The sequence below is a fragment of the Musca autumnalis genome, unplaced genomic scaffold (genome assembly GCF_047663935.1).
Source record: "Musca autumnalis isolate F117 unplaced genomic scaffold, ASM4766393v1 scaffold_1, whole genome shotgun sequence".
Taxonomy (NCBI): domain Eukaryota; kingdom Metazoa; phylum Arthropoda; class Insecta; order Diptera; family Muscidae; genus Musca; species Musca autumnalis.
The window spans coordinates 252,725,823-252,745,252 of record NW_027411644.1 but is presented as its reverse complement, the minus strand read 5'-3'; the positions used below and the strand labels follow the sequence as shown (position 1 = coordinate 252,745,252).

Sequence of the window (19,430 nt, the reverse complement as noted above, 5' to 3'; positions counted from 1 at the left end):
ATTGAGGTAGTTTTGGAAATTCGTACTTATGAATACGGAAAGGACTAAATTTGGTACAATTTGGATCTGAGCAAACGTATAGAGCTGGAACTCTGAAATATGGAATTAAGATAACTTTTAAAGTGAAGGATTGAGGTAGTTTTGAAAAATCGTTCTTATGGGTACGAAGAGTACTAAATGGTCCTTAGTTTGGTACAATTTGGTATTGGATGAACGCATACAGCTGAAATCCTGAGATTTTTGAATCAAGATTACTGTTATTATTTTGTATTAATATCAGTGTAGGGTTGAGATATGTGGTTATCGAAATACGTACCATAATTATACGAAAATTACTAAATGGTACTCAATTTGCTGTTGGGTGTAGGGACAGAGCGGGAATCTTTGTTTTTTGGAGTTAGGATGAGTATTAGTGTGTAACATTGGTATATAACGTTGGTTTTAAGAAATACGTTTCATAAATTGACGGAACAGAGCTGAAATTCTAAAATTTGTTATTAGAGTAACTGTTAATATGTGGGTTAAGATACAGAGATGCATACTATGAAAAGTACTAAATGGTACAGAATTTTATATAAGTTCTTATTGTAAAGGGGTTAGCAGGGTTTTTTGAAATTTTTGGAGGAGGTTTCGGAAATTCATAGTGGTGTATTTATATGTAAATTACTATTATTGGGTTTGCACTGATAGAGCTGGCGGTTGGTATAAATGGCTCATATAAAAAGGTAATCTTGTGAGGGTTATATACCCAGGTGTACTATAAGTACTAAATTTGGAACCATTTTGTTATTGAACGATAATATATGCGTACAAATTCTGAAATTTGGTATGAGAGTCGTTGATGCCTGAAATGGTATTGGAAATACCTACTATAAGGATACAAAAAGTACAAAATGGTACTAAAATTGGTCTTGGGTTTATTTGTTTACAAGAACGTTTTACCTTCTGAGAACAGAAAGCTCTTAATTAAAATGCCTCAAAAAAATGTAGCTTCTGTTCATGCGTAAGGGTGAGATACGGCAGATTTTTTTGTTTTTTGAAAATCTAATTAAAGTTTTCGCCATTTTTATATTAAATATTGTTTATTTGTTTTTATATCCTTTCCGCATACGAAGTAGCGGGCACTTTGCTAGTAAACAATATAAATGAAATATAAAATATATAATACAAAATGATGAAATATAAAATCTAAAGTATAAAATATAAAGTATAAAATAAAAAATATAAAGTATACAATATAAAATATAAAAAATATTGGTAGCGATCAGTAAAATGTTGCGACTCTGTCAGTTCGTTTTGAAAAACATTACTCTCTGTAATAGAGAGTAATAATAAAGTTAAGATATTGTCCGAATACTCCAGACTTAAGCAATCATAAATTATAAAATATAATATATAAAATATAGAGTATAAAATATAAAGTATAAAATATAAAGTTTAGAATATAAAATTTAAAATACAAAGTATAAAGTATAAAATATAAGATTTAAAATACAAAATAAAAAGTGTAAAATATAAAATATCGAATAAAAATTTCCCTTTAGAGTATGTGCTGATTTTCGGAAATAAAAAAGAAAATATCCGGATATTCTTATGCGAAATCTTGTTGAAAATCGGTTCAATCTCTAATGGAAATTTAAAAATTCATCAATTTTCTAATCAGACTACAAAAAAAAAATAGAAAAAATTTGACTTCTGAACCCCCGGAAAAAAGTTATTAGCTGGGGGGTTACCTAAGTAAACGAAGAATTAAACGTATATATATATATATATATATATATATATATATATATATATATATATATATATATATATATATTAGGGTGGGGCGATTTGTATGGAAGGATAAAAACCTTAATGGGCCCTTCGCGTTTCTGATTTCTGGGATTGAACTGAGCAAAAAAGTCCTCTAGACCATAGGTCTACCGCGAACATCGAGCCTCCCGATTTTGACTTTAAATTTTTTATCCACGTTTTTTGGACATTTTAGCATATAACGGCCAAACCATTGAGATTTTCCATCCAATGCAAAGACAAAAATTATAGCCAAGACAGTGAGTAAGAACTCTCTAATACATCGCAAAAGCATTGGAACGCTCCTTCAGGCAGTTTTGGCCTTGAGAATGTGCAAACTTTTCGGAAAATGTCGATAAATGGCACTTTGCTACAAAAGTTGACCAGAAAAATATTCAAGCGTTCTGATGCAAAATTCTACCGTGTTGGGATCCATGGACAACGAAAATGCCCTTAGTTCGTTTGGGTCACTTCGTTTAATTTTTTTATAACGGTAAAAGTAGGCAAAATCTAGGTTTCTTACATTTTCAAATTTAAACGGGCATATCTTCTGTTTTTCACAACGGATTTCTATTGATCCTTCTTCCTTCTAAAGGGGTGAATAATATCTTTCGAACAAGTTATTATCTTTTTTAATCGGTTCACAAATGGCTAAGTTATAGTGGTTTATGTCTGAAAACCCCCACAAAAAAACTATAACTGAATGTAAGAAACCTAGATTTTGCCTACTTTTACCGTTATAAAAAAATTAAACGAAGTGACCCAAACGAACTAAGGGCATTTTCGTTGTCCATGGATCCCAACACGATAGAATTTTGCATCAGAACGCTTGAATATTTTTCTGGTCAACTTTTGTAGCAAAGTGCCATTTATCGACATTTTCCGAAAAGTTTGCACATTCTCAAGGCCAAAACTGCCTGAAGGAGCGTTCCAATGCTTTTGCGATGTATTAGAGAGTTCTTACACACTGTCTTGGCTACAATTTTTGTCTTCGTTATGGATGGAAAATGTCAATGGTTTGGCCGTTATATGCTAAAATGTCCAAAAAACGTGGATAAAAAACTTAAAGTCAAAATCGGGAGGCTCGATTTTCGCGGTAGACCTATGGTCTAGAGGACTTTTTTGCTCAGTTCAATACCAGGAATCAGAAACGCGAAGGGCTCATTAAGGTTTTCAAATCGCCCCGGCCTAATATATATATTTCTGTGATCTTTTCTTGGACATTATATTAAAATACCAAAAATGTATTCTATTATAATTGTATTATCTTCCATCTCATTTCATTTGTAATTTCTTAACCATCAAAATGTTAACGATTTCTTCAATCATATTTTCAAACAAAAAATATATGTATCCTTAGCAAATAGGTACTCAGACTAGTCCTTAAGACAATCTTGTAATTAAAATTTTGTGAAGAATGCTCCATAAAAAAAGTATACTACATTTTCCCATTGGATAAGAAGTTTCGCAAAAAGAAACCGAAACAAAAAGACTGTAATTACTACAATGAAAGGTAAGATTGCATTTGTAAATTTAGCAAGAAGTAATTGACAAGAACGAGTACAATCAGAGAATAAGAGTAATAAAAAGAAGAACTGAGTTCTTAAGCAAACAGTTTTGCAAATTAAGGATAAATTAAGATAAAGACAAAAGTATCATTTGCAAATAATTTGTAAAAGTAGAAACGAAGAAAAAACTGCTCAAAGTGTGGTAAACGTAGGCTTCCTGAAGTGTGCTGCTCAGTTTAAAGCTTTATATATATAAAAAATAGTTTTCATTTATAATATAACAACAGCCGATTAAATTGCATTTCCTTGACCTAAGAAAAAAATCGATTTGTGATTTCCAGAGAAGAAAAAATGAACAACATAGCAATAGGATATACAAAAGAAAAAGGATACATTAACAATAAATGAAGCATTGACATCCCTCGGAGCCCTGAGAGAGGGAAAAATAGTATCTACACCCACAATTTCGCGTAACAATTGTGCAAGTGCCAAAGAAGTAAAAAGAAGAAGGAAATTCATAAAAAATACAATGTGAGAATTTTTTGCTCGAGAAAGGGTAGAAACACGAATAATGGCAAAATGAAAGGTGGCCACAAAAGTGTCGGTGCATTCAGTGCTGCATGGCATTTGGTAAGGGTTTGGTTGTGTTGGGTGAGACAGCTAAACGTTGCATTTGCTTGGGCGTGATGCATGTGATGACATGTCAATGGCTTTTAACGAAAACCGTGGTGAGTACAATGACAAAGAAATCGTTAAAAGATATACGCAAGTTGCTTGGAATTTTTGCTAGATGATTTCATTCGTCCCATGATGATGAAAATGAATAATGTGGCTTTGTTTTACTCGATTTTTTTCGTACTCGTTTCTCAACTTCCGGAATTGTAAGAAATCAAATTTTTCATCATCGTCATCATCATCAAAGTATTGTTTTATAAATGAAACAGCAGAAGGCAAACGACAAAGGACGAATAAGTGAACACTCATCCATCTTTTCTGCAACAACAAAAAAATGAGCAATATTTCTTTTGTCTTTGTCACGTATACAAAAATTAAGCACAGATTGTAAAATTTTATGATGAATTAACTGTGGGTGGGGTAAGTGGTAGCCAGAAAATAATGTTAAGTGCATGCTTGTATACATATTTATTGAAAGTAGGGGTGAGTAGGTTGTTTTTGTGATATCAATAATAAAAACGAATTGTAATAGAAGGGGTAAAGGGAGCACGGACTGGGAGGAAAATGTTGATTAATATATAAATCTTCAAAAGAGTAACTTTCATAAAATAGTTGAAGAAAAACTTATTTACCAATAATATATAACCAGTTTAAATGAGAATATTTATTAATACACTTATATGTGATGCCTTCTGTCCCGATCATTACAGACAATTGGTGTTCAATTTTAAATCAGTGATGATAATACAACGCATGTAGGACAATAACAGCTATAAATGTCTCGCTGAATCCTACAACTTCAGCCGAGTTACTTCAGGCTGAAAAGCCATCAGCCCAAAAACCATCAGCCCAGCCGAATATCACTGGCCGTGTGACATCGCCAGATTGCTTTATCGGAATATATCTAAGACGAGAGTCATTAACCCAAATACTACAGCCGAGTACTATTAGAGCCGAGTTACACCAACCCAACAAAAAACAAGTGGAGTATCATACAAATGACTCATATGGACACGTGTCACCAAGTCGAGTACCACCAATCCGAGTATCACCAATTCGACAACACCACGGTATATTACCAGCCCTACCCAATCCCACGGTGCCCTTTTATATGCACCGGATTGACTCGGAGGAATTAAAGGTCGTCACCACAACAATTAGCCAGATCATCTCTCAGCGTGTCTTGCAACGGTCTACGCAACATAGTCAGCGAAATTGTAGATTTTATGAGTCGGAGAAACATGATGGTATTCGCGAGACAAAACTCACCCTCACTGATAGCTTGCAACGTTGGGCTGGATACAACGTATTGTGGAAGGACCGTACAAGAAGCGGAGAGACCTATCTCACTTGAGCTTGACTCTAGTGACCCATGAATTGAACATATGCAAAGATACAGATACAAAGCAGCAAAAGAACTCCGGTTTAAGGGGTTCTGGCCACTTGAAAATGTTACAAAATCGAAAATTTTTATTGGTTAATTTTAAAGTACAAATATGTTGCAAAAAATGTGAAGTCGATCGGACACCATCATTGTGATTTGTATGTAATATCGAAGTTTTAAACGCGGTTTACCCAAAATTGCATTTTTGAAAGCGGTGCTTGTAAGCTTGTTCTTAAGAGAGAGACTTTTTTCAGAAAAAAATGACAGATTTATGCCTAAATAAAATATAGTTTAAAAAAATTCAGTTTCAGTGTTTTATTTACAAATGCACTTAAAACTTGGAAATAATTTGTCGCCTAGCCTCAATAAATATATTCTTTCTCATGATGGAATCTCTCAAAGAATATATTTATTGAGGCTAAGCGACAAATTATTTCCTAGTTTTAAGTGCATTTCTAAATAAAACACTGAAACTTAATTTTTTAAATTATACACTCCACGTCAGTAGAATAGAGCACCTAAATTTTTGTTAACGTTAGCTTATTTATCCCAAAACGAATGAATCTGCGTTTTTAATCTTGTGGGGATTTAAAGTCTATGATGTTCAGTATCAAATACAGAAAAAATTATGTTTTTATTTAAATTAAATTTCCCTCAGTGTATTAAAATAACTGTTGTTTTCATATTACATTATCTTCCTCTAAATCTGGAGCATATTTTTAAACCTTTGAACGGCATATTTGTTCGCGGAAAAACCATTTTATTGATTAAAACATCATGGTTTTTATAAGAAATTTTGACGTTTTTCATAATTATTTTTAAAATGTTCCATCTTATCAGCATCCGAAGCGATTGTATCCGTCGAGGTTGTCTATAGCATATTCTATCTTATTGTGAAGAAATGTGACATAATTGCGCGACTCCTATTGATATTCCGAGATGTTTCAAATATCTATCAATTTAAACCCTTTAACGCTGTTATTTCGGTGTCCGCGGAATAATTTATAGGTTTTCTTTGGTGAAAATATCTCAAAAATTCGCGACAATAAAGTGACTGTTCTACCCTGACGACCAAAAATAAATGCCTATTTTTCATAATACTATCGAAAAATTGATCAGAAAATCATTTCGCGAAGAGCTAGAAACATATTTTTTTTCTGTGTTTGATATGGAACATCATAGACTTTAAATCCCCACAAGATCAAAAACGCAGATTCATTCGTTTTGGGATAAATAAGCTAACATTAACAAAAGTTTAGGTGTTCTATTCTACTGACGTGGAGTGTATTTTATTTTAAACTTTTTAGTTTCGACCACTGATAGTCAATTTAGGTCTTAAAACTCTTGAAATCGGGTCGTACCACAATATGGGGGCTATATCAAAACCTGAACCTATGTCAAAAATTTTTGGTGGAGAAATTTCTGTACCATTGGGGACTCCAAATGCCAAGTTACAGCCAATTCGGCCTCAAAAAAGTGTGCAAAGTTTCAGTTCGATTGGTCAACTGCAACTGTTTTAAAAATGAGTTACCAGATTTGAACTTAACGGACCATAGCAAGTTAAATAAAACACTGTAAAAACCATCAATTTTTATACCCTCAGCCTTTAGGCTAAAGAGGGTATTTACACTTTGATACGACCACAAATGTGCCTCATCGAAATAATGGTTTTATACCCTAAATATGTTTGTACAATATCCGTTTCAGACAATTTTGAGTAAATCTAGCAATGTCCGTCTGTCTGTCTGGCTGGCTGGTGCGCACGATAACTCTCGAACGGATCAATCGATTCAGTTAAAATTTTGGGTATCGAAATATTTTGTTCAGATTCGATTTAAGTTCGAAGATGGGCCATATAGGTCCACTCCTTCAGGTACCTCCCCCACAAATGTTCAAAAATTGTCGCAAAACTTGTGCGCACGATAACTCTTGTAGGGAATAACCGATTTGGTCCATACTTTGCACATCGTGTAATTTCTACCAAACTTAGATGATGTTCCAATATGGACTCAATCGGTCCACTCCTTCGGGTACCTCCCACACAAAATTTCGGAAAAGTTCAGTTTAGGACCTGGTCCCGAATCGCTTTGATTTTTGTTTACGCAAGTTGTATTCGCTGTCCTCTATACGACGTTGTAAGTTTCATTAGGGGCAAGTCCATACTTCCTGAGAAAATAGCCTGAAAGTTACAAAAAACCCTATGACACCGTGTGTAGTGGTTGGAGCGCAAGATAACTCTCGAACGGATCTGCCGATTGGGTCCAAAATTTGGCTTTCGTAATATTTTGTCCAAACTTAATTCAAGTTCAAAGATGGATTATATCGGTCCACTCCTTCCGGTACCTCCCCCACAAAAGTTCGAAAATGTTCGGAAAATTTGTGCGTACGATAACTCTTGAAGGGAGTAACCGATTTGGTCCATACTTTGAAAATCGTGAAATGTCTACCAGACTTAGATGAGGTTCCAATATGGACTCGAAGGAGTTTACCGCTTCGAGTACCTCCCACACAAAATTTCGGAAAAGTTCAGTTTAGGACCTGCTCTAGAATCGCCTTGGTTTTTATACCCTCAGCCTTTAGGCCAAAGAGGGTATTTACACTTTGATACGACCAAAAATGTGCCTCATAGAAATAATGGTTTTAGACCCCAAGTATGTTTGTACGATATCCGTTTCAGACAATTTTGAGTCGATCTAGCAATGTCCGTCCGTCTGTCCGTCTGTCTGTCTGGCTGGTGCGCACGATAACTCTCGAACGGATCAACCGATTCGGTTCAAATTTTGGGTATCCAAATATTTTGTCCAGATTAGATTTAAGTTCGACCATATAGGTCCACTCCTTCAGGTACCTCCCCCACAAATGTTCAAAAATTGTCGCAAAACTTGTGCGCACGATAACTCTCGAAGGGAGTAACCGAATTGAACCAAACTTTGCACATGGTAATACTACCTCTAGGCATACATCAAGTTCGAATATGGATTATATCGGTCTACTCTTTCGGGTGCCTCCCACACAAAATTTCGGAAAAGTTCAGTTTAGAGCCATCTCTCGAATCGCTTTGATTTTTGTTTTAGCAACTTGTATTCACTGCCCTCCATACGACGGTACAAGTTTCATCAGGGGCAAGTCCATACTTCCTGAGAAAATAGCCTGAAAGTTGCACAAAACCCCTACGACACCGTGTGAGGTGGTTGGAGCGCAAGATAACTCTCGAACGGATATGCCGATTGGGTCCAAAATGTGGCCTTAGATATATTTTGTCCAAACATAGTTTAAGATAAGCCATATCGGTCCACTCCTTCAGGTACCTCCCCCACAAAATTTCAAAAATATTCGGAAAAATTATTCGTACGGTAACTTTTGAAGGGAGTGGCCGAATTGGTCCATACTTAACACATCTTAATATATCTACGAGATATAGATCAGGTCCAAATATGGACTATAGTTGTCCACTTCATCCAGTACCTCACAAACATAATTTCGGATAAGTTCACTTTAAGACCTGCTATCGAATCACTTTGATTTTTGTTGAAGCAACTTGCATTCGCTGCCTCAATTACGATGGTAAAAGTTTTTTCAGGGGCAAATCCACACTTCTTGAGAAAACAGCCCGAAGGGTGTAAGAACATCCTATGGAACCATATGTAGTGGCTGGAGATCCACTTCCATAATGGTCAATGTCGATCCATTCCTTTAAGTATTTCCTGCGCAAAACTTTTGCTCTTTAATCCTAATCAACATGTTTGTCGGTTCATACGCCCAAAATGTTTAAACCTCTCTAAATACATACGTTTTTTGGGAAACAATTGTTTCAATATACACAGGCATAGGGTATATCTCTGACGGCCAAGCCGTCTGATACTTTTTTACTTGTTTTTTTTTTTTTTTTTTTTTTTTTTTTTTGGGAAGAAAGTATTTCAATCAACATAGGCTGAGGGTATAGGCAAAGACGACTGATACTTTTTTACTTGTTTGAAAGTACATACATATTTAGACTACAAAAACCCTAGTAGGGTTTTGTCCTGTCAGATTTTATGGCCTCATCTAAACCGGGCTAAATCTACACTTTTTTGCATTTATCAGGCGTTTATCTCAGAAACGAATAGGAATTTAGCCTTTCTGTCTTTAGCAATATTGTAGCCCTAAACTAGTAGAACTTATCTTTTGAAACAAGTAAGCAAAGGCTATAGTCGGACGGGGCCGACCATGTGATACCCTACACCACAACCTGTAGGAATTAGCTATGTGCAACTGCCTTGCACGCTAAATGTCCGGGTTCGATGCCCATCGAATTGTCTACGGTGGCAAAATACCCCTTAGTAATATTTCCTGTGTATTTCAGCCATGAAAAACGTCTCTACAAGTGGCAACTTAGGACACGCCGCACTGTGGGTGAAATCCAAATCTAGCGGGGAAAAATTAATAACTTTTAAAATAGTTAAGATAGACTCTTGAAATTTTAATCATATGTTTTTTATGACCGTGGGACCCATGTTATGGAATATGGTCTATATTGGCCCACATTTTGGTGTAGATCCCATACCGTACCGCCCGATTTTCGGCGTTTTGAATAACTTTGCTAAATTTTCTGGCCGAATCAACTGTATTTTGACATTTCGGATTCCGTGAGGTCAAAAAACTTCTCCACAAAAATTGGGGACATAGATCCACGTTTGGTTTAGCCTCCATATATAGGTATTGTCCGATTTTAGTTATTTTAAAGTTTTTAACAAATTTTTCTGACCGACTTAGCTGTATTTTGACATTTAGGGTAACCAGTGGCCAAAAAAACTTCTCCCAAAAAAAGTGGAGGCATAGCTTCACGTTTTGGTATAGGTTCCATGTAATGATATCCAAACTAAACGACTTTTTTACTTCAAAATAAAATGGCGATAAAATGAAGAGTTGCAAATAGTAGCAGTCGGAATTTTCGGAGTAATTACCTCGGAGTATGTATTTTAAGAAAAACAATATTCGGAAGTGATCCCCGGTTATCCCCGGTTAGTTGTACTTTATATAAGATACTTAAAGTCGAAAAGTTGTGTCTTAATAATTAAAGATTATTTTTTTGAATATTTACAACAGTAAATAATTTTGCAATCACTTTCTTTATAAAGCAGCACATCCAAACTGTTGGAAAAAATTCAATTATGCACTCTTTACTTTAATTTTTCCCACAATTTTTGACGATCAAAACAAATACCAGAAAAGTCGATTTGGCAAATCACGAATAAAAACTCCCAATGTATGTACCGCTATAACAGCCAACTACAATAAAATACAAATTTGTTTATTGTTTTCTGGTGCCGCAAGATGTTTAGAATAGGACGACATTAATTATTTCCATATAACATAAGGCCAGTTTTCGGACTTTTGCTCCGCTAGATTTGAATTTCGCCCACAGTGCGCCGTTCGGACTCGGCGATAAAAACTGTGTCACATATCAATAACTTAATATGAATCCATTGATATAAGAGAAGCCTCCCTTGTCTTTACTAGGATGTTTGTGGAAAAAAATATAAATTATACATTTCTAAATAATATTCGAAAATTGGAAAATTCACATTGATTAGCCCCTCCCTCAAATTGTCTTTGAATATCAGGTTTCTTTTTGGAATACACCTAAAATAAATAAATATATATACCATGCAATTTGGTATATTTGGTAATTGGGAAAATTGCGAGTTTATTGAAGATCTATCGTCCAAAAATGGTGCACTTGTACCTCACATATGCTTCGAAAATTGTTCATTGTGGGCATATATTCTGATATCTAAAGTATATGTTATACCGGTAGAAATAACTAACAATGAATAGAAATTCCAAAATTTTGCATGCAAACAAATTTATAGATCCCAAAATTATTCATATTCAATTACACAGCAAAGAAGGTAGTATAAGTCAGCTGCGCTAACGGTGATATACCTTGAGCCTCTAAAAATATATTTATTTTGTAAAACGAGTTTGCTTCAAAATACGGGGCTATGGGGCTATATCAAATCAATTTTAGTAAGCTAAAATCTGAATTTTGGAAAAGATTGAGAATTATTTTTTCAGATTTGTAATTTTAGTTGGAGCCGGCAGGGGTTTTTAGAACTTCTGGACTATTATCTAATGAAGTATGACTTACCCCGGAAAAGGGACCAGAATAGGGACCGTGAAAAGAACCTTCTTCAAAGAAAAAAAAAATAATTATAATCAAATAGATCCCAAATTTGTTGTGTGGGAGGTACTCGAAGGACGGACCGATATAGTCCATATTCCAACCTGATACATGATTGGATGAAATAATACGATGTGTAAAGTTTCGACCAATCAGAAAATCCCCTTGAGAGTTAACTTGCGAATTTGCGGCGCAAGCACAATCTGCTGAAACAAATTCGAGAGGATTCTTAAATTTCCCTTTTCCGAAGTTTGTGTGGGAGGTACCCTAAGGACCGACATAGTCTTATCCGATCTATATCTGGAAGGAATAATAATATATGGAAAGTTTGGAGCAAATCGATTACTCACTTCTCCAGTTATCGTTCACACAATTTTTCGAAAACAATTTTGAACTTTTTTGGGGGAGGTGTGGACCGACATAGCCTACATTCTAACTTAAACAAAGTTTGGGCAAAATATTACGTTGTATAAAATTTGGTTCTAATCGGTAGATCCGTTTGAGAGTTATCGTGCGCACCAGCCAGCTAGACATTAAGAGAGACAGATGAACGGACAGCGCTAAATAGACTCCGAATTGTCTGAAACGAATTTCGTCCAAATATACTTGGGTTCTAAAACCAATATTTCGATGAGACACATCTTTGATCGTATTTTGTTTGTATCCCCTTTACCCTAAATCCTGAGGTATAAAATAGGTGGCGAGGCGATCCGATGTTGCAATATTTGTATAAAAATCCAATTTGTCATCTGAACTGAAAATTTTTCTGTCATGATAGAGACAATTTGTAGCATGGGAGGAAATTGTGGTTCTCTACACAAAACACATTATATATCAGGCAGTAGGTGCGTTATCTAGCAGACACATTATTGCAATTTGCATCTGGGGAAAGATCAGTAGTTATTTTTCCATATGTAGGCTACTTTGCCGGTATATGCCCTCCAGGAATGAAAATATGGACCAAAAACAAAATTTGTATAGTTTTCATACAAAAGTAATCGTCTATGTCAACCGCTATATAATATCAGATCATCATGCAAAATTATAGGCATTTTCTTCAACCTAAACTCTTACCCCGTGCAAAATTTCGTGACTATTGAGCTATAATTGCGACCTCTAGCGGGTTTATGATTACACTACAAACAAAAAACTGGATATATTAGGCTGTAACTCTGTTATCTGATCACGTACATCAACATAATTGACATCAATTCAAAGGTCAAGAGATCGTCTTCCAAATTTATCTCAAGAGTGGGGAATGTGTCTTTCAGGAACAAAGATATAAGCTGTTTATTAAAAATTTTCACAATTTTCACACAAAAGTTCTGATCCATTTGACCCTCTAAATATTATCTGATCGCTATCTCAAATTGCAAGCTTCATCTTTGTCATATACTCTTACCTTATTTAAAATTACGAGGCGATCGGACTATTATTGCGACCAACAGAGCAGCTACAAAATCGGATAAAAATTATGTTTTTGGTCCATTTCACCCGCTAAATATTTCACGATCATCACCAATTAAAATAGCGATCTATTCTGATGTGAAGCCGACCTCCATACCAAATTTCGTGACGATCGGTCCATAATTGCGGCCTGGAGTTTGATTACAATTTATAATGGACAGACGGACACACGGACGGACGGACGGACGGACACACATCTCAAAATCGCTTTATCTCGCCGAGATATGAAGATTGGTATACCACATTGGGGGTCTCCGACGAATATTTCGCGGTGTTACATGAATTTTTCCCAAAACAAACTTATAATACCCTTTCCACATAGTGGTGTAGGGTATAATGAAAAAACAACACATAAGAAAAACTCTAGATGCATCAACAACATTTTACATAATTGCTGACATTCTGGTCAGTATCGGCTAAACTATTGGGAGTTGAACCATGTAACCTTTTGCAAAAATCTTCCAAATAAAGTTCTCAACAATTCTTTAGAATAATAACTTTGCATAATAACTTTTTTATATCAAACACAGTTCACACCAACACACAGTAGATCCACTTGTATGGAGAAAGTGGCCAAAAATTTTAAGAAACCACGAGCGTAACATTCACCCCCTTTTCCCTCTAGAGGGGGCATACGGTAAGAAGTGTTTTAGGCTGTTAATACAAAATTACATGAACAAAGGTCGGGATTATCTTATGACGCAAATAAAAGGGTTGGGGAAACAAAACAATCTTCAAAACAACATAAAATCCAACCAATTTAGCGGATTAAAAAAACCAACATTTTTGTCTGAAAATTGGTAAAATTTTTAATAAGATCTTATAGCGTTTTTCCTCGTAGACACATACCCGCTCACGTAATTCATATATGGAATAAGACCTTTACATTGATGCCAATTATGTTCTTCTACGAGGTCAGATAACAGAGTTATACCCTAATATATCCATAGAAACAATATTCTAGGGCAGCCTTATTCTGCGACCCACCATTTGTAGTCTGGCACTAGATGGCAGCTGATTTTAATACTGAATAATCTTAAACCTATGACCTACTTTGGAAAATTATTCCCGAGGTGGGCACTGGTGGGCATCATGACTAAAACCTTAGGTCAAATTTAAATATGGGATCGAATTGGCATTACAAAATACACTTAAAAATATGCAGCTAACATGAATTCCACAACGCGCTAAAACACTATTTTTTAATGAAATCTAAGCTATTACCTCATCCTTCAAAACCCACTATAATATTTTGCTATACCTATTAGTTTCGCAATATTTTGAATATATTTAATTGCACTTAAAATTTAGGTTGTACTCACAACCAAAAATATTAGACAAATGTTCCAACTTTTGAAGTTATTCTTAAAAAGATCGCGTTCAAATGAAACAAAAAGTAATATATTTTTAAAAAGGTCCATGTCGTAGCTGCCAGATTTGCCAGATGTTGTACCAAAATTTTGACATTCATTTTTTTATTTTTGGCCAATGGGTGGATCCACTGTGCATTGCCCCAATTTGAACTTCTATTTCTCAAAAACTATAAAGTGGGGGGGGGGGGGGGTATACACGATCAGTTTTGACTGTCAGTTTTGCTCAAATAATCGATTGCTTGCCAGTGTGGCTGTTCATTTTTGTCAGTCATCAGGCAACCACAAAATATTTTGTGGTTGCTGGACGGTTTAGCATTTATCGATGTTTCCGAAAAGTCGACAGTCAAAACTGATCGTGTGTACCCCGCTTAAAACTTACGAAAATATCATTCTCGCATTTCGGATTTCACTACATTATTGAAATTTTTATTAAATCGTAGAGGCATTTTACAACAACGGCATGTTCTGAAGAGTTATGTATTACATTCCAGGGAATATTTTTCCAAAAGAAAATATTCAGAAAAAATTAACGGTTTTGGAGATACGGTGCGAAATGTATAAAAATTGTGGCATTTTTGCATATATTTTGAAATTTGGAGAAATAATGAACTCGAAAACTAGTTCATTATTTCTCCAAATATTTTATTCTTGTCCTATCCTACAAATTTGTTTCAGAGGTCAGAAGAAGATTCGCATTGGTTTCAGAGATATAGCCCCGAATTTCTTTAAAAACTCAATATTTAACCATTGGCCATAAAATCGGAACTGGATCTGACACAACAAAACCCAACTCGGGTTTCTTGTCGTTTGGGTCTGTACTTTCAAGAAATCCTCAGTTCGAATTGTTTGCACAAGATCACCTTAAAAATGTTGCACAGTGTTATCGACATACAAAGATATAATTTGATCAATGCATTCTTGCCGTGATTATCCACGTCGAAAGTTGTGAAAAATTATCGGACGAAAATGTTCACAAGTAAATTCATTTTTTTTTTTGCAAAGTTATTTTTGAAGTCATTTTAAACAACACAAAAAAAAACAAACTTAAAAAAAAATCAAATTGCGTCTGGCGTTCTAGTTCTCCTCATAGTAAAGGGCGTTCTAGTTCTCCTCGTAGTAAAGGGGTTAATTGTTACCACTCTTGCTTCCATTTACAGTGTGTGGATTCTTCAGCTGACCCTGGCTGCACCACAATTTATCTCAGCCTTAGATAAAATCACCCGTTATATACTGTGTGATGCTACATCCACAATTTTTCATGAATGATATTCATGCATCACTGAAAGATAATCGGGGAAATCAAATGAGCATAACCCAACAACATAACACATGATTTTTGATGTTATCCTACGTGAACCTGGTTTTAGGGGTAGGTTTAGGGCGTCAAAACTCATTCTGTGGATCGAGATTCTCCCCATAATTTCGCAGAATTGTCCACGACTCTTTATTTGATTCACAGTCTCCCAATCTGATGGATATTTAACTATCCGAAACTTGTGGAAGCATTAGTCTGCTATTCTTTTCCAAAGGTTAAATTTCCTGTGTGAGATATCCAAAATTGTTTATGCTATGAAGATAATAGTAAATCCTCAACGCAATAGAAAACAATTTACGTATATATTTCACCCATCAAATGATGTAATATGTTGATTCTGATGCATGAACAAACACGGGTCATGAACTACGTCCCTTAAGCATTTTGTAAACGTAAATGTAAATATTGACATTAAAAGCTTTTAGTAAAATTGAGTACTGTGGCATTGCCCCCTTTTTGTTTTGTCCTTGACAACGAAACCAAAAATTGAAAATTGACTTTCGACGACAATAACAAAAAACCCAAAAATGTCAACTCACTACGTTGCCAATATGGATATTGGCAGACTATAGTAGTCTGGCAATAATTTATGCGTTTCATTTCATTCATATCCTGTGCGCAAAACAAATATTGACTTTATATGTCACCAAATACACATTTTGTAGATTTTCATTTACATAATACTTGCTATGGTTTAGGAATCAATCTCAAAAAGAGTTTTAGTCAAAAATAGAAAATTTTTTGATGGTGCTAAGTGAAAATGACAAAATTTTATAAAAACATGTGAACATTTTAATTTTTCTTAAAGTGTGTTAGACTACAATGTTTGTCTACATTGTTTAATTTTTATGACGTTTTTGAAATAAGTTTTTCTCATTAAAACACCTTCCTTCTTTCATACCCCATGCTGGGAAATTAACAAATCCCCCATCACTCTTTGAGGTATGCAACAATAGCTGTTAAAACTATAACAATGTGCGCCCCAAGATATGCTACAAGTATTATAAATGACGAAAAACTAAAATCATTCTCAACACACACACCCATGTACATACAACTTGCTTACCTATATTAAATAACTCCGTGGGTTGTGCATGTAATTGCTGGCAATCAAGAAAACGTCGCTGATGCAAACACGTCAGCGATGATGATGGAGTTGCTGATGGTATTGTTGCCGTTACTGTATCCAGGGTAGTTGTTGGCGTTGCACCAGATGGCATCGTTGTTGTGCTGGATGCCAAAGCATTTGGCACGGACGACGAATTCGAGGCGGGTATAGATGACGACGATGATGATGATGCAGTTGTCGTTGACGACGATGCTGATGATGAAGTTGCAGACGACAATGGGGATGATGTTTGGTGTTGGTTGATGCTGGTGGTTTGGGAACTTGATGAGGACGAGGAATTGTTAAAGCCATTATTATTTTGGTATACTGTCGTCGTTGCTGCCATTAACGGTGTATTAGGAACCTGCAAAAAACAAAATGAAAGAAGAAAAAGGTAAAAGCACTGAAGAGTTTGGCTTTGTTCTTTGCTTATTTAAAAGTGTACAATGTATAGAAAATTAGTTATTATTCAAGAATCTAACGTTAAATTAGTTGTTTTCTGTAGCTATGTGGGACATTCTCACATTGGAAAGACATTTTCAACATCATGTTGTTACCTCTGAATAAATAATGATAAGAAATAGAAGAATATATAGGAATATTTTATGAAAATAAAAAACTTTATAATGAAGTGATATTTTCTTAAGATTCTGTGTGTGTTAGAGGCAAATGTTGAAAACTGTAGCATAATTTAGGGGTTGATGTTCTCTGTTAAGAAAATATGCAATGATGCGGTTGTTATTAAATCTCTGTTGAAATGAGAGCTAATTGTTACCTCATTTGTGGTATACAATTAGGGTTGACTTGAAATGCTAAATCACAGCAGGAATTTTGTAAAATAATGGAGTAAGATAAGCGAAAGAATAAATAGACATTTGCAATGTGAGGCCAAAATAGTATTAGAAAGATCATAATACACGGATGCTAATTAAAATTAAAAAATAGAAACTTTCGAAATATTTGATTAATGTTTAAATCTGAAAAATAAGGAATAACCAGATTTAACGATTAAAAATTGTAACAAAGGGCTTAAAACAATAATGAACACGAAAAGTTATGGCGAATCGTATGAAAACGCAAAGGCAAGTACTCATCTTATTCATTTATGGCTTAAAACCTACATGCTGCACCCTCAGACCCCAAGTATGGTAGGACGAAATACGTTTCTGGCTGGCTGGAGTGAACAGTAACTCTCGAAGGTACCAGCCGATTCGGTCCAATAATTGGCTTTTGTAATATTATGTCCAAACTTAGTTTAAGTGCGAAAATGGAGCATATCGGTCCACTCTTTCGGGTACCTCTACCGCAAAAGTTCAAAATTTTTCGCTAAAATGGTGTGCTCGATAACTTTCGAAGGCAGTAACGGATTTGCCCCATACTTTGCACCAGAGATCACACACACTCTCGTGCCTTTTCCCAGATTCATCCCAAAAAAAGATTCACTGCTTTAGTGCGTGCAGTGCATTTGTATTCGCACGATTCGCAAATGCAGTATGCACCACCACACAGCGGCTAAGAATCGTTTTCTCCTGTACAAAAATTCTGAAACTTTTGAATGGTTAATATATGTTCATAACTTTCTTGAGAAAGTTTTGAGATTTATTAATATTTTGCATGATGCGTTTTTATCCTTTTTGTGTCTTCTTATTTATTAAAAATTATAAAAAAAAATTAACTATCAGAATAAAACCAAGTGAGCAAAGGCTAAAGTCGGGACGGGGCCGACCATGTGATACCCTACACCACTACCCCTGTGCATAAGCTTTTCACTGGTAAACATTTGTTTTAGGGAATTTTATCCGACTGCCACCAAACATAATATGCCTCTTTCTCTCTGGGACCCCCAGAAGCAACCAAAATTTCGTGACAATTCGATCAAAATTACAAGCTGTAGCGTGATTACACAAAATGGAAAAATTGGATATATTACTGAGTTTTGCGATATCTCGGTTGTTTGTCTTCTTCTCTGAGGGAACCGCATCAACTCCCAAAAAATTAGTGACGATCCGATCAAAATTGCGACCTGTAGAGTGATTACAAAATAATCGGAAAATGGGATGCATTACCGACTATTGCGATATGTCTGTTGTCTGTCCTCCTACGACAACCTGCTTTACATCGTTGTAAAGGTGATGTTTTCTACTTCCCTTGCCAGGTTTTGCTTTTGATATACCTCTTAAAGAAACAGAGATATTGGCTTTGAAATAAAACGTTGACCTTTTCTCCAAATAAGTTTTTGCCCATTCCGACCCCCGAATATTATCCGACCATCATCGAAATCAATCTGTGGGACCCCCATTAACCCCCAAAATTTCCGATGGGATGTATTACCGACTATTGCTATATCTACATTATTTGGCCACCTACGCCAACCTACTTTGCATCATTGTAAAGGTGGGATATTCTACTTTCATAGTCAGGCTTTGCTTTTGAAAGCTCTCCATCCAAAGCTGTGATATTCGTCATTATAATTAAAATTGCAAAAATGAAAAGTTGGGTTGTATTAGCGACTATTGTTTGACCACGTACGACAACCTACTATACATCGTTATAAAGGTGATATTTTTTACTTTCATTAGCAGGTTTTGCTTTTGATATACCTCTTAAAAATTGCGGAGATATGCGCTTTGACATAAAACGTTG

The 19,430-nt window shown here is 35.2% G+C and overlaps 1 protein-coding gene across 3 annotated transcripts in view; it reads right to left on the bottom strand.

The window, feature by feature from the left end:
- The window catches only part of sba (six-banded), a 762,450-nt gene that overhangs the window by 236,782 nt on the left and 506,238 nt on the right, over nucleotides 1-19,430 (bottom strand). For all 3 annotated transcript variants that reach the window (XM_073960711.1, XM_073960712.1, XM_073960713.1), the window contains exon 4: nucleotides 16,746-17,151. In XM_073960711.1, the coding sequence (XP_073816812.1) occupies nucleotides 16,746-17,151 (406 nt within the window). The remainder of the gene's footprint in view (nucleotides 1-16,745; nucleotides 17,152-19,430) is intronic.